A 13,523-nucleotide genomic window follows, 5' to 3' on the forward strand; every position below is an offset into this window, starting at 1 on the left:
GCATGCTATATGGTATATATTGCTGCTCAATAATAAAATAAGCTAACTCTGTATTTATGATGGCTCATTCCTTTGGATTTTAATTCTTTTCCTTGCCTCCCCAATATATAAAGCACTTTGAGGGAAAATAGGCATCTTTAATATTGAGTCTTTCAGCCTTGATGAATCTCTCAATTGATTTAAGCCTTAATTTATTCAGTAATATTTTATAATTTGTATATAGTGGTCCTAGATCCTACACTACATGATTAGATTTATTTCAGGTGGTTCACATTTTTGATGCTAGTATAAAAGCTATCTTTAAATTTTCAGTCTGCTGCTAGTATGTAGAATTAGTTTATTTTTCAGTATTAAAACTGTATAAAGCAACTAAACTCCTTTATTTCTAATACTTAATCAATATATTTTTGCTTTTCTTATAATTCCATAACCTACAATGTCCATAGTACCATTTCCTTTCTAATCCTTATGCCCATTTTCCTATTCTTGCTTCATTGCACTGATCAGCTCCTTTAATAAAATGTTCAAAAAAGAAGTGAAGTATTAAATCAGTAGGTGCTAAGTCTAAACTGGGATCCTTATAGAAGCCCATCATCAGATCAAGGTTGCTGGAGGTTTGTAACAGTGGAAAACCAAATGGGAGGCCTGTAAAGTAGGAATTATGAATCTTTGTTATATCTACATTAGTTCCATAGCTGTCACTACATAGAACTCACTCTTCCCTAAATTTCTGTGTGTTCACACAATTATCTTTTTTTTTTTTTTTCCTTTTCCTTTTTTGTCCTTCTCATGCCTTCATGAGGATCAGTTGGGACATCTTCCATGAGAAAACCTAAGAGTAGCTCAACCTCAAAGATGTACACCTAGGCCTCCTTTCCCAGGTCTGAATGGTCAATTTACATCTGACGTCAGTGTTCTCAGCTCACTGTTCATAATGAAACCAAGAATTTGTCCACACAGACTAAGAATTTCCCACATCCCTGTTAGGCATGCCCTCTCCCCTGCAGAGGTTCTCACTCAGAGGGTTCCCATCTTTTCACCAGAGACAGGTCAGCCATTCAGGAAGAGGATCCGGTGGGCAGGAAATGTGAAGGAACCAAGTGGGAACTATATGAAGGACTATGTGAACACAAGTATACAGACTCCCCCTCATTCTTGTCAAGTATTGCTCTTCTGCAGACACTTCCAACAAGGGTCCTCATCTAAAGCTGCTCATGGAGCAAAAGCCAGAAGCACGGGAGGAGAGCAGGAGATATTTCAGCGATATCAAGTTCTCAAACCTGTGGCAGGCATAATTTCTCATCCCAAGAGTTTTGCTCTGCAAGTGTCCTTTGTTCCTAGGGAAAACAGTTGGGGCTACAGGGAGTCAGAAAAGAACTGAAGAAACATTAGACAGACGCTATATGTGTAATGACCACAGTTTATATAAATGTATGTAAAAAATAATAAAAGTATCATAAAATGTCACTTTAACATACCAAGAATCAAGGCCACCAGGGTCAAATGAACAGTCGTGGGAATGGGATATCAAAAGCAGAGTGTCTGAAATGCAAAGCAAGTTTAGATGCAGCTTTTACACATTAGTCTTAGCATCCAGTTGCAGGAGGATAGAAAGTTAAAAGGAACTAATATTAACTGAAAATGTGCTCTACATTGTACTTTTTTTTTTTTTAATGATAAGAAAAAAATATTCAGATGGGTGAAACAGGCTTGCCTGAAATCACACAATCTGTGAATAGCTGAGCCAGGATTAAAACACAAGGCCATCTGGCTCAGGACCTAACCATTTCCACAATACCAAACTCAGGGAGGAAGAATAAAACGGAGATCTGGTCAAGGCGCATCAATTTCAAGGTCCAGGATCCTTCCAGAGAGACAGGTCAACTTATATGCTTGAAATGGGAAAATGCATAAACATCACCTGTATTGAATGTGACCCACCCATATTTCCATCTTTGTACAAGAATTTTACATATATCGTTAGGGGTCATGCTAAGCCCCTCCTTATGATGTAGTTTCTAGGAATGGTTTGTTTTTGTTTTGTTTTTTTAACTCAAGCTTTCTTCATGTCCTTTGTTGGGACTTACTGTATGGCCAAAATTATGCCAAGCTAATATTAGCAATTTCACAATGTCTGGTTATTGTTAATGTGGTATAATAAAGAATATGTCACTTGACAATAGTCTATATACATAATTTGTTCTATAGACCATGACTTTAAAAATTTTTACATACCATGTTGAAAATGTTCTTCATTTAAGATTATTTTCCATCATCTTCGCTGAGCTAGGTATCATCTCACTATAGACATGAATTCTCTTATTAAATTTTATCTATAAAGATGTCCCATAAGTATCAATCAGGTTCCTAGTATTTATTAAGGCTTGAGCTAATACTGAGAAGGCTTTTCTGTGTTCAGTTCATTATAATTTTACCACTGTTATGAATTCTCTGGTGTACAGTGAGTTGTGACTTCTGGATGAATGCTTTACCACATACAGCACACTGATAAGGTCTTTCCCCAGTATGAATTCTCCGATGTAAAACAAGGTCTGACTTCTGGGAAAAGGCCTTTCCACACTCAGCACACACGTAAGGTTTCTCTCCCGTATGAATGCGCTGATGCCCCGGGAGGTGGGACTTCTGAGAGAAGGCTTTCCCACATTCACTGCATATATAAGGTTTTTCTCCTGTGTGAATTCTCTGATGCCCAATGAGATGTGATTTCTGACAGAAGGCTTTTCCGCATTCACTGCATTTGTAGGGTTTCTCTCCAGTATGTGTTCTCTGGTGTATGATGAGCTGTGACTTCCGGGAGAAGGTCTTCCCACATTCAGTACATTCATAAGGTTTCTCCCCAGTATGAATTAATTGATGTGTAATGAGTTCTGTTTTCCTGCTGAAGGCTTCCTCACATTGAGCACATTTGTAGGGTTTCTCCCCAGTGTGAATTCTTTTATGTATAATGAGGTGGGACTTCTCACAGAAGGCTTTCCCACATTCAGTACATTCATACGGCTTCTCTCCAGTATGAGCTCTATGATGTATAATCAGCTGTGACTTCTGGGAGAAGGCCTTCCCACACTCTCTACATTCGTAAGGTTTCTCTCCAGTGTGAATTCTCTGATGTATAATGAGGGGGGATTTCTGGGAGAAGGCTTTCCCACATTCACTACACTGATATGGTTTTTCCCCGGTGTGAACTCTCTGATGTATAATGAGGGATGATTTTTGAGAGAAAGCTTTTCCACATTCAGAACATTCATAAGGTTTCTCCCCAGTATGAGTTCTCTGATGTACAACGAGATGAAACTTCTCACTGAAGGCTTTCCCACATGCACCACAATCATATGGTTTCTTTCCAGTATGAATTCGTTGATGTACAATGAGCTGTGACTTCTTAGCAAAGGCTTTTCCACAGGTAATACATACACAGGTTTTCTCCTTAGTTTCAACATTGTGATATTGAATAAGGGATTGTTTACTATTAAAAATGTTTCCACACTGATTGTTATTACAGGGCATTACTCCATTGTGAATTATTTCAAGATTAGAATCAGATGTACCATGGCTAGATGATTTTCCACATCCAAAACTCTCATCAGGGTTTTTTCTTGAATTGCTCTTATTACAGCTGCGTAGGTCAACATTGTATTTCAAGTTCTTTTTAAATACATCATAGTTATGGGATCTTTGCCTTAAAGTATCTGGCTCAATGAGCTCGTGAAATATTTTTCCCAGTGGATTATATTTACGGCCTGACTCCACAGTGACGGTTTTGTTGTTGATGACTGCTACTTGCCTGAAAAGTCTGTCGTGGTTTTCTCGACATCTCTGCAGCTGGCCGCCATCTTGACTGACTTTTAAGATGGAGTAAAATGAACCATCCTTTGCGACTCCTTTCAGGATATTATTACGGAAGGAAACAGACCCCAAAATACATGATTTGGGGTTGTCAAGGTTCCTTTTCCTGTCTAAAAAAAAAAAAAAGAAAGAAAAAAATAAAACAACTGTAAAGAACAATGAACAGAATGCGGAAGAACAGAACAAATGACTAATTCACTGTAGCTGATGAGCTCAGAACACAGGGATGGGGACAGGCCGTCTCGTAGGACAGTACAGCATAGAGTACGATCAGATGAATGGAGGGGAAAGGATGTTAAAGAGAAAAAAATTCATGGGAAAATTAGAACTGAAGGACACAGAAAAGTATCTGGGTTACCACTCTAATCTGGATTATTCTTTTAGAATCTTTCCATTTTCTCTGCTTTCTAAATGGAAACCTTTTTGACCTTTTGAATTCATTTTTCTTATAAACCGTTGTTATATATATATTTAACTACTTTTATCCTGCCACCACTATCCACAGAAACAAGGTCCCTCTGTACTCAAAATACTTAAACTCTCCTCAGTCTAGTTTCCTAATTAAAAACTAATACAAGCAACAGAAAAATCCAAGATCCTGCTATGGATTCAGAATCAGATTCACACTTAGAACCCAAGATTATATTCCACTACTTGTCATAAATACCTTCTATATGAACCAAGGGAAACTAGCAAAGTTCTCTCAGAAAAGCCTTAATTCTCTAACTTCAGGTTTTGTTCACATATGCTCTCCCCACCACAATCTGCCTTTAACCTCCTCCTTCAGCATCATCAACACTTTATATACTTTCAAAGCAGCTACAGCTGCATGCTCGGGAAAATGCCTTCTCAAATTATTGTATCTTTAGATTCTCATTTTCTCTAATTTTTAAAACAGCAACTATATTTGACATATGATTGTGTAGAGCCATGTACCTGAAGGTCTTACTATCTAAAATACGACCTATGTTCTTGGGAGGAATTTGCCTTTCTATTGCCCTCTCATAAAAGGTGTTAAAGATATACATATATGCAGAGAAAGATCAATAAGAAATAGCTCCCCCTTATAAAAGCTCACAATTATTTAATTATTTGTTTAATGCCTACTAAATTCTCAGCACAGGGACAAAGAATAGAGATTTCAGTAGGAACAGAATGTAAACCTCAGGCATCAATCAATTAAGAAAACAAGACAAACTGATATTTCACTTCCCTTGTCTCCCATCTGCCTGATTTTCATCTGGATAGATCCAATTTGGTATGTCTCTCTTTATGATCCATGGATCTTCTCCTTGTTCCAACTTAGAGATGACATCTGGTTTGGAAACTGGATATCCTATTAAATGGAAATCACAGAGGAATTGGGAAAAAGTGGAGGTGTAGTTTCAGGAAGGCTACAAGGAAGCAATGCAGGTGGCCCTTAGCAAAAACAGTGACCTCCATATGGGAAGGTCTGAAGATCATTAAAGTCATTATATATGTCAGGAACTACAAGCCACAGCACCTGATGAGGAAAGGCACTTGGATGGGCAATTCTGAGTTAGGGAAGCCATCCTTACCCATTGAGACCAGGTGGCTGAAGTTCTCCAGCATCACATCCCTGTACAGGGTCCTCTGGGCAGGGTCCAGTTGCTGCCACTCCTCTTGGGTAAAATCCACAGCCACATCCTTGAATGATACTAAGGCCTGTAATAGTATATTCCTGTTCAATCTGAAGTGGTCATTCTCATCATTTCTACTGCAGTATATAAAACTAAACTACACCTAGTTTTGCATCATTGTATTTGGGAGGAATAAAACAAAATCCTGGCTTTACAAGAAGAGCCAGACACAGATCAGGAAAACAGAAGATGCTTACTTGATGCAAATGGTAACTTAATAAATGATAAGGGCAGCATGCAAATAATTGAGAGGAAGACAGATTATTCAAAGAATAATACTGAAACAACTGGATAGTCAACAGAAGAAGAATTAACGTTGAATCCATATGTTAAAGGTAGAATTGTAATTCACATATTAAAGTGCTAACCACCAGTTTCTCAGAGTGTGACCTTATTTGGAAACAGGGCCATTGCAGATGTAATTCTATGAGGTATAATCTCATGAGTCTACAATCCACATGACTGATGTCTGTATCAAAAGGACAGATTTGAACAGACACACAGACACACGTAGAAGAAAGATGATATGAAGAGACACAAGATGGTCATCTATAAGCCAAGGAGAGAGGCCTAGAATCGACTGTTCCCTCACAGCCTTCAGAAGGAACCAACACTGCTGACAACTTGAGTTTTGACTTCTAGCTTCCAGAACTATGAGACAATAAGTTTCTGCTGTTTAGTCCACCAAGTTTGTGGTACTTTGCCACAGTAACCCTGGCAAACGAATACACCATATCTTACGTCTTGGATAACAGAAAACGTACATTCTGGATAAGCAAAAATTTAAACTCTAAAAAGACAGCCAAGAGCATTAAAGTAACAAAACAAAACATGGGAAGAATTTTAGTAATAATTATAGAGCAGAGAAAGCAAAATATTAAAAAATAATTATAGAGCAGAGAAAGTAAAACATTAAAAGATAAAACACATATATGGAGAATCACAATGTCAGAGTTCTGGAAAATCATAATCTAATCCCCTCATTTTATAGGAAAATAATCATAGCTTCTTCTCAATGAATAGTTTCCTTACATATGCAATACTTAATAACATAATGAAGTACATTAATTACAATACTGAAAACAGATATAATGACAAATACGCAGAAAAAGTGATGAAAAAAAAAGTAACAGATTATTGATGTGACATTAAAATAAGAGACGTGGGTAAGAGTAGTCATAAGGTATTTTTGGAGGGAAAAGTGACTATTTTAGTTATGTCACCATCATGTTCACAACAGTTGTCATCTAATAGCAGAACCTGAGTGATCTCTATTATTTTAAACTGTTTTTCAGCTTTTCCCCCTAAAAATTTCATTATTATCAAATGTTGCTTTCAGAAAAAGAAAAATTAAACACTGTTTCAAATAGCAACATTGCCCTGCTTAAAAGCATCCTTAGCTTCCAACCTTGCATACACAATCAGTCTCATCTCAGCCATCTCAACCTTAAGTGACCTCTGATCCCACACCAAGTCCCATATTCACACCATCAAGCAGCCAGGCATTTAGCTTGTCCTTTAAACAGCCTTCTTAATTTTCTCATTTTACATATATGAGAAAAACTGCAGATTAGTGGTTAAGTACTTGGCAGAGACTATCTACACTGAATGTATGATTAACGCGCAGATTTAAAAGCAGGTGTTCTGAATCGAGAGCTTGAGTTCTTGACCACTGCACTCCACATTGCCTCCTTGATATTGTAAATAAGACCTTTTGTATCTTACTGTTTTAATAACACCCTTGGGCAAACTTCCCATGAAACACCTTATTTTTTAGTTTTCCTCAAATTCTCAGCCTTCCTAAAACCACTCTACTTTTTCTACTTTCGCAAATGTTTCTCATCCTTATCCTACTTCCCTCACAATCCAAAGTTCAATAATCTTTGATGCCTATTTTCTACTTCCTTGGAAAGCTGGTTGCTCCCCAGCTCTGCCTTAGCAGTTCCTGGCTCCCATGTCTATTACAGAACTTTTATTTGTCAACACTGGTTTCCATATCTGTTTACCCAAGTTTCCTCTGCATTCCTCCCAGAAAAAAACCATACCTAAGTCTTCTTGAGATACTCCACAGCCAGCCAGTGCATATGACACATATTAGGTACTCAACAAACTGTTTGCTAAAAAGGAATGAATGATGATTATAGAGAATAAAAGGAAGTTCATGTTTAGTTAAAAATACTTTTGTGCATTAATCAGTTAATAGTCTTTTGATCTGAAGAACAGTGAAATGAGGAAAAAAAATACATGTGGAATGTAGAGCAAATCCATTCTGACAGGAAGATTAATAGATGTAATTCTAATGTTCAGATTTTGCTTTATTAATTTTACTCAAATGCTTTGGGGTACCTGGGTGGCTCAGTTGGTTAAGTGTCTGCCTTTGGCTCAGGTCATAATCTCAGGGTCCTGGGATCAAGCCCTGTGTGGGGCTCTCCTGCTCCCTCTCCCTTTGCTCCTCCCCCCAACACTTGTGCATGCTCTCTCTCCCAAATAAATAAAGTCTTAAAAAAATTATACTCAAATGTGTCAATAAACTAATATGTATAAATTTTGTGAATTGTGAGAAAAATATAGTACACAATCAGTGGAAAATTGTACTTTTACAATCTATAAACACTTTTTTTTGACCTGGATGACTGGAAGAATGGAGTTGGAGGAGAGCAGGTGTTAGAAAGAGAAAGGAAGAATAGACATGTGTGCAAACAATGACTTCACTTCTGGACACTCTGGAAAAAATAAATCCCTCTTCCAACAGGGAGAAAATTATAATCAATTAATTAGCTCTGGCAGCTGGATGTATTAGGCTAATAACAAATCCATTTTCTTTCTCTAAAGCTGCTCTAACAGAAATACAAGACTAACCAGATAGGTGATTTTAAACTTTCCAGTAGCCACAATCAAAAACCAATTTTCAAATATATATATATGTGTATCTCCCAATATATTCAAAATATCATTTCGAAGTGTAACCAATCTTTAAAAATTATTAGTGAGCTTTTTGGAACTAGATCTTTAAACTCAGTGTGTATTTTACACTTACGGCACATCTCAATTCAGACTAGCCAATTTCAAGTGTTTAGTGACCACATGTGGCTGATGGCTCTGTGCTGGACAGCACGATTGGAAGCTACTGACATCCAAAAGAAAACAACCCCATCTTTTTGCAATAGAACTCACTTGGTAAGCTTTACTGTAAAATATACACGAGATTTCTAGATTTGACAATAACAGTGATGATGACACAATACTAAAAATAACAACAACTAACACTTAATGTGGAACAAACCCTCCCCAGATACACTTCCAGGCATGATTTGATTTGCGTAACTCTCACAACAACCCTATAAGGATTCCAATCTCCATTTTAAAGAGAAAAAAACAGTCCCAGTTCAACCAGGCTGCAAAGAAATATTATGCATCTGCCAAGATAATAAGGAAACTTGGGTACTGTCATGGGAAGATATTCAAAAACCTTTACACGAGGCAGTAAAATTAAAAAACCAGTTGCAGCATGGAATGTTTACTGTAACGTTATCTTCCAAAGGAAAAACACAATAAAGAGACACTCGGATATTTGTACTTTCATACATACACTCTGATCACAGTTACACTCATACTGAAAATGTCTGAAAGGTTACAACCAAATGGTGAACGCTGATAATCCCAGGGGGATGAGAGTTTAGGTTAAAAAGTCAGTTTTTAAATTTTTATCATTTATATAGTTTAAAATTTATATACTCTGTATATAGCCAATGTTGGCAAGGAGAAAAAGTAAGATAGACTGTTAAAAACGGAAGCACAGAGAAAGAACTAGTCTTGAGTTGGACAGTGATCCTCCATAATCTGAAGTCACAGCAAAGGGTATGAGCACCAGGGGCCCGTGCTCTACAAAACTTTGCCAGATAATTATAATTTAAGAACTGCCCTTTGGGAGGAAAATATATTTTGGAAGACCATTCAAAATGTACCCATTCTGTGTTATTTAGACAACAGGACAATAGGAAGCCTCTGTAATCAATTCGATTCTCTAAACCAGAAATCTAACACATTTTTTCCATAAATTTGTATTTTCAGCACCGCAGGCCATACGGTCTCTGTTGTACTTACCCACGATGTCACTGTGGCAAGGCAATAGCCATAGACAACAATATGTGAACAAAGGTTATGGCTGTGCTGCCAGTGAAACTGTCCATAAAAATAGAGAACTGGATTTGGCCTACAGGCCGGAGTCTGATGAGCCCAGCTCTGAAGATTAAGGTTCAAGGCATTTGGCTATGGCATTATGATACCTTCCCTCTAAAAGAGATCATTTGATGATACAGCTATAAGAAAGCTACTGTTGCATTTACCCCAGGAGTGTTGGTGAGAACACTGTGTACTCCATCACCTAGAGAAAGACCCAGAATGGAAATCTGTTTTAGTCTTACGCTGCAAGAAATAAAATGGAGAGAAATGTTATCTGTTTTCTCTTTAGAAGACTGCAAATCAGGACACTGATGATGTCTGCAAGATCAGAAAACTTGGTACATCCATTTTTAAAAATGTTTTCAGGCCAGGTTATCCATATGTTACCTAGAAACCCTTTCTAGGTCTTGATCTTTATTTTGGCTACCTTTTCCCTACTCCAAATTTTAGCTGTCTGTACTTTCCTATTTGACTGGGCAGAAAATGAAAGAGGAAATTTTAAAAATTAAAGATAAAAGCAACTCACCTGGGACTTCATGTTCTGCTCTCTTCTAAAAGGGCAGATGCCTGAAAGAGCAAAACTGACGATGAAAAGGACATTTTCACAGACTAGACGTGGTCTGCAGCTTCCCCATTCACCAATCCAGAAACATTCACCACTAGACATCAGGTGGATGATGGACAACAAGGCACAAGGCTGTTTGGTCCTTGTGGAAGGGTCAGGAAGCACTAGGTGAAGGAGTCCTCTTATGACTACACTATAATAAACAGAACTTGATCAAGATGACTTAATTGTATAGATATGTTTCATATTGACTCACTAACAGCTTATTATTCCCCTATGAACCAGTAATTCTATTGGTAGAATATTTTTATAAGGCAATAAACATGAATAGATTTACAGTAAGATTAACAGCAGATGGACTTCCTTGGCAATAAGAATGGCCATGACCAAATGGAAAACTGAGAAATGTATTCCCTTATTCCCCGGAAAGAATCAACACTTGAATTCCAATAATCTACCAAGAGGTCTTTCATATTTTCCCTTAACTCAGGACAAATTCTCCTGCCAATCAATATTCATGGACAAAAATGTTAATTTTAAGATGTTTTCTGTTTAAACTGTAATTGCAGGTTTTCGACAGTGCAGTCATCTGCGTATAAAAATGGTGATAGGTTGGAACCACTTATACAAAGAGAATATACTGCAATGCAGGATGGTATATACCTGGTCGATTTTTCTCAGCCCCAGGAGGAGTCATGCAGACAAGACTGAACTGATTCAGAGGCACTGAATGCTCCCATGACAGGGAGACTGTTTTACGTGTTGTTTTCCAGGCGTTGTCAAAACTGATCTGGAAGGAAACAAACAAAATAGCGATGCTCGTGTCTGGGTACCCGGCAGGTGTTCAGCTAAGTGTTTCTTGAATAAAATATAAAATGACTTCAACAAGCTTAGGAAAAGGCCGAAAGTCACACTTTTGGTAATAATGCATTCTTTTTTATTTGTTCGGTCTTGTTTCAAAATGATCATGGCGGGGGGGAGGCACCAGGCTCTGGGTGCAATGGTGAACCAAGAAGGGGTCTGACGTTTAAGAAATCAAGGGATGCCTAAAACCTGTGGCAATTTTAACTGTATGTAAAAGTCTTTCCCAGTAAATTGGGGCTGATCATCGTGACTGATCGCATTATTGCTCCGTCCAAATTTCTGAATCCTAGGGCCTAGCAATGACACACCCACAGAACTTCCCCATGACCACCACATCACCGACCACGAAAGGGATATCCCGGTCATTTAGTCCAAGCCCCCTCCCCACTCACTGATTCTCCAGAGTCCCCTAAATCACTGACCCCAGTCAGTCCCCTTACACACCATTTCTGATCCCACAGACAACCCCATCACTGACACATCATTGCCCAATTACTAATCTCATCCCTCACTCCAACCCTGACTCCCCCCAAAACCCGACACGATGGCACAAACCTCCCCACCCCTGACTTCATAAACCTCCACTGATCCTCACGAACCCCTCCCCTCCTGTTACCAATTAAACGGACTCACCGCACATGCCCGCCTTCTGCCTTGCGGCTCTGTTATCATGCCCCGAGCCGCCCACGACCGCTCTAGCAGGGACGGCTGTCACAGCCATACTGGCGAACTCTCCCGCTTCCTGTCTGGGAGAGTGCAGCGCGGGGCTCCGGAGCCTGCGCTGTTCCGTACTGGGCGGTTTTGCCCACTCGGCAGCCTCGGCCGCTTTGTTCAGGAGGCAAGATGGCGGCTCCCGGGCTTGTGCCTCATGGTGGGAGCCGCCACCTTGGGAGTCCGGTTGGGTCCGTACGGCGGAAGAATTTGATTTATTCCTAAATTTGGACTGTGCCACGGGGCAGCGAAGGCAGGAGGCAAGATGACGGAAAGGAGGATAATACAAACAACCGAGGTGCGAAGTTTTGCAGAGAGCTTTTACAGGAGAATTGGGGAAGAAGTTTGAGTGCTCCGACCTCTATTAAAAGATTGTATTTGGCGAAGGAGGAGGAATTGGGGATGTTAAAGTACTCTCACTGACGACACTGAACGTGTTTTTAAATGGTACAGCCGCAGCCCCGGAGGTTGTACTTGCTGAGAGGGGTGAACCGCCTACTGGTACAGTCCCCTCCGCGGAGATGCCGGGTGGGAAAGAGGAGCCGAAATGGTGGAGAGGGTGGCTGGGGCGGGGCGGAGGAGGGGAATACATCGCAGAAACAAACTTTAAAAACGGTTGTAAGGAATCCTCTAGGGGAAATTACTACTGGAGGAGGGAGGAAGAAAGGAAAACAGAGACAGGGAAGAGACTGTGGCCCCGAGCGATGGCGCTGAGAAGCGGGAGGAAATCGGGGCCGCGATAGAGGGGCAAAGGGGAGGCCTGTGTGGGCGGCGATGGCAGCCTGGAATGCTGCAGACGGGGCGCAGAGGAACCGAAGTGGGACGCTAAAGGACACAACGCGGGAGACTCCGAGGCAGAGGGAGATTGAGACAGGCAAAAGGGAGACTGAAAAACAAGGGGAAAAGATGGAGAGGAAGCGAGCGAGGTTAGATTTCAGGAAAACATCACGTGAAAAAATAACTAACCTACTGTAACGTTTAGGTCTTACGCCAGGTTTTTATATATTTATAAAATATAAATGAATATGTGTGTGTGTGTTCTGTGTGTTAACATGTTTCATGGGCTGAAATAGATCAGATTTTGAATCATGGTTTTCAAGGGAGCCATTATTTTTGGCATATGTAATTAAATGAGCAGCAATTTTACATTGAGCACTTTAATTTTTCATGTCAAGTAAGAACAAATCTGGACTTAGGGAGAGATTTTATTCAGAAAGATGATTGCCGGGACACCTGGGTGGCTCAGGTTCTGATCTCTGGGTCCTGCATCTGGCTCCCTGCTGAGCCAGGACTCTGCTTCTCCCTCTCCCTTTCCGTGCTCTCGCTCTCAAATAAATAAAACCTTAAAAAAAAAAAAAAAAGGTTGCAATAGGGAGAACACTTCAATCTGAGAAATCTGCAAGCATCTCAAAATCAAATTGACCCCGCCCTCTACTACGGGTTTTTTTTGCCTTTTTTTTTTTTAAACATAGGTTTAAGACAGGTTAGTAGGAACATTGAAGGGGTAGAAGTGTGCATGTGGCAAAAACAGGGCACTTTAAAATGTTTTTGGGAGTCCTCAGATTTTGAGAAAAAGCTGTTAAGGGAGGATGTTCTGCATATACATATTGCTTTGGTTTGTGTTTAAACTTAGGGAGAAGCCAAAGCTTAGATGACTGTGGGAAGAGAGAGGCCTA

General features: G+C 39.5%; 1 protein-coding gene across 1 annotated transcript; it reads right to left on the bottom strand.

Annotated features, from left to right (window-relative positions):
* Positions 1-1,406: 1,406 nt before the first annotated feature.
* On the bottom strand, positions 1,407-11,875 carry ZNF300 (zinc finger protein 300). Its single transcript, XM_032851578.1, has 6 exons — positions 11,770-11,875; positions 10,936-11,062; positions 10,234-10,274; positions 5,424-5,550; positions 5,078-5,200; positions 1,407-3,974 (listed from the first exon to the last, which is right to left on the bottom strand). Exons 1-6 carry the CDS (start codon positions 11,806-11,808, stop codon positions 2,416-2,418), a joined length of 2,016 nt encoding a protein of 671 aa, XP_032707469.1. The 5' UTR covers positions 11,809-11,875; the 3' UTR covers positions 1,407-2,415.
* Positions 11,876-13,523: the final 1,648 nt, after the last annotated feature.

This window comes from Lontra canadensis, unplaced genomic scaffold, assembly GCF_010015895.1.
Source record: "Lontra canadensis isolate GAN:19392208 unplaced genomic scaffold, GSC_riverotter_1.0 scaffold5, whole genome shotgun sequence".
Taxonomy (NCBI): Eukaryota; Metazoa; Chordata; class Mammalia; order Carnivora; family Mustelidae; genus Lontra; species Lontra canadensis.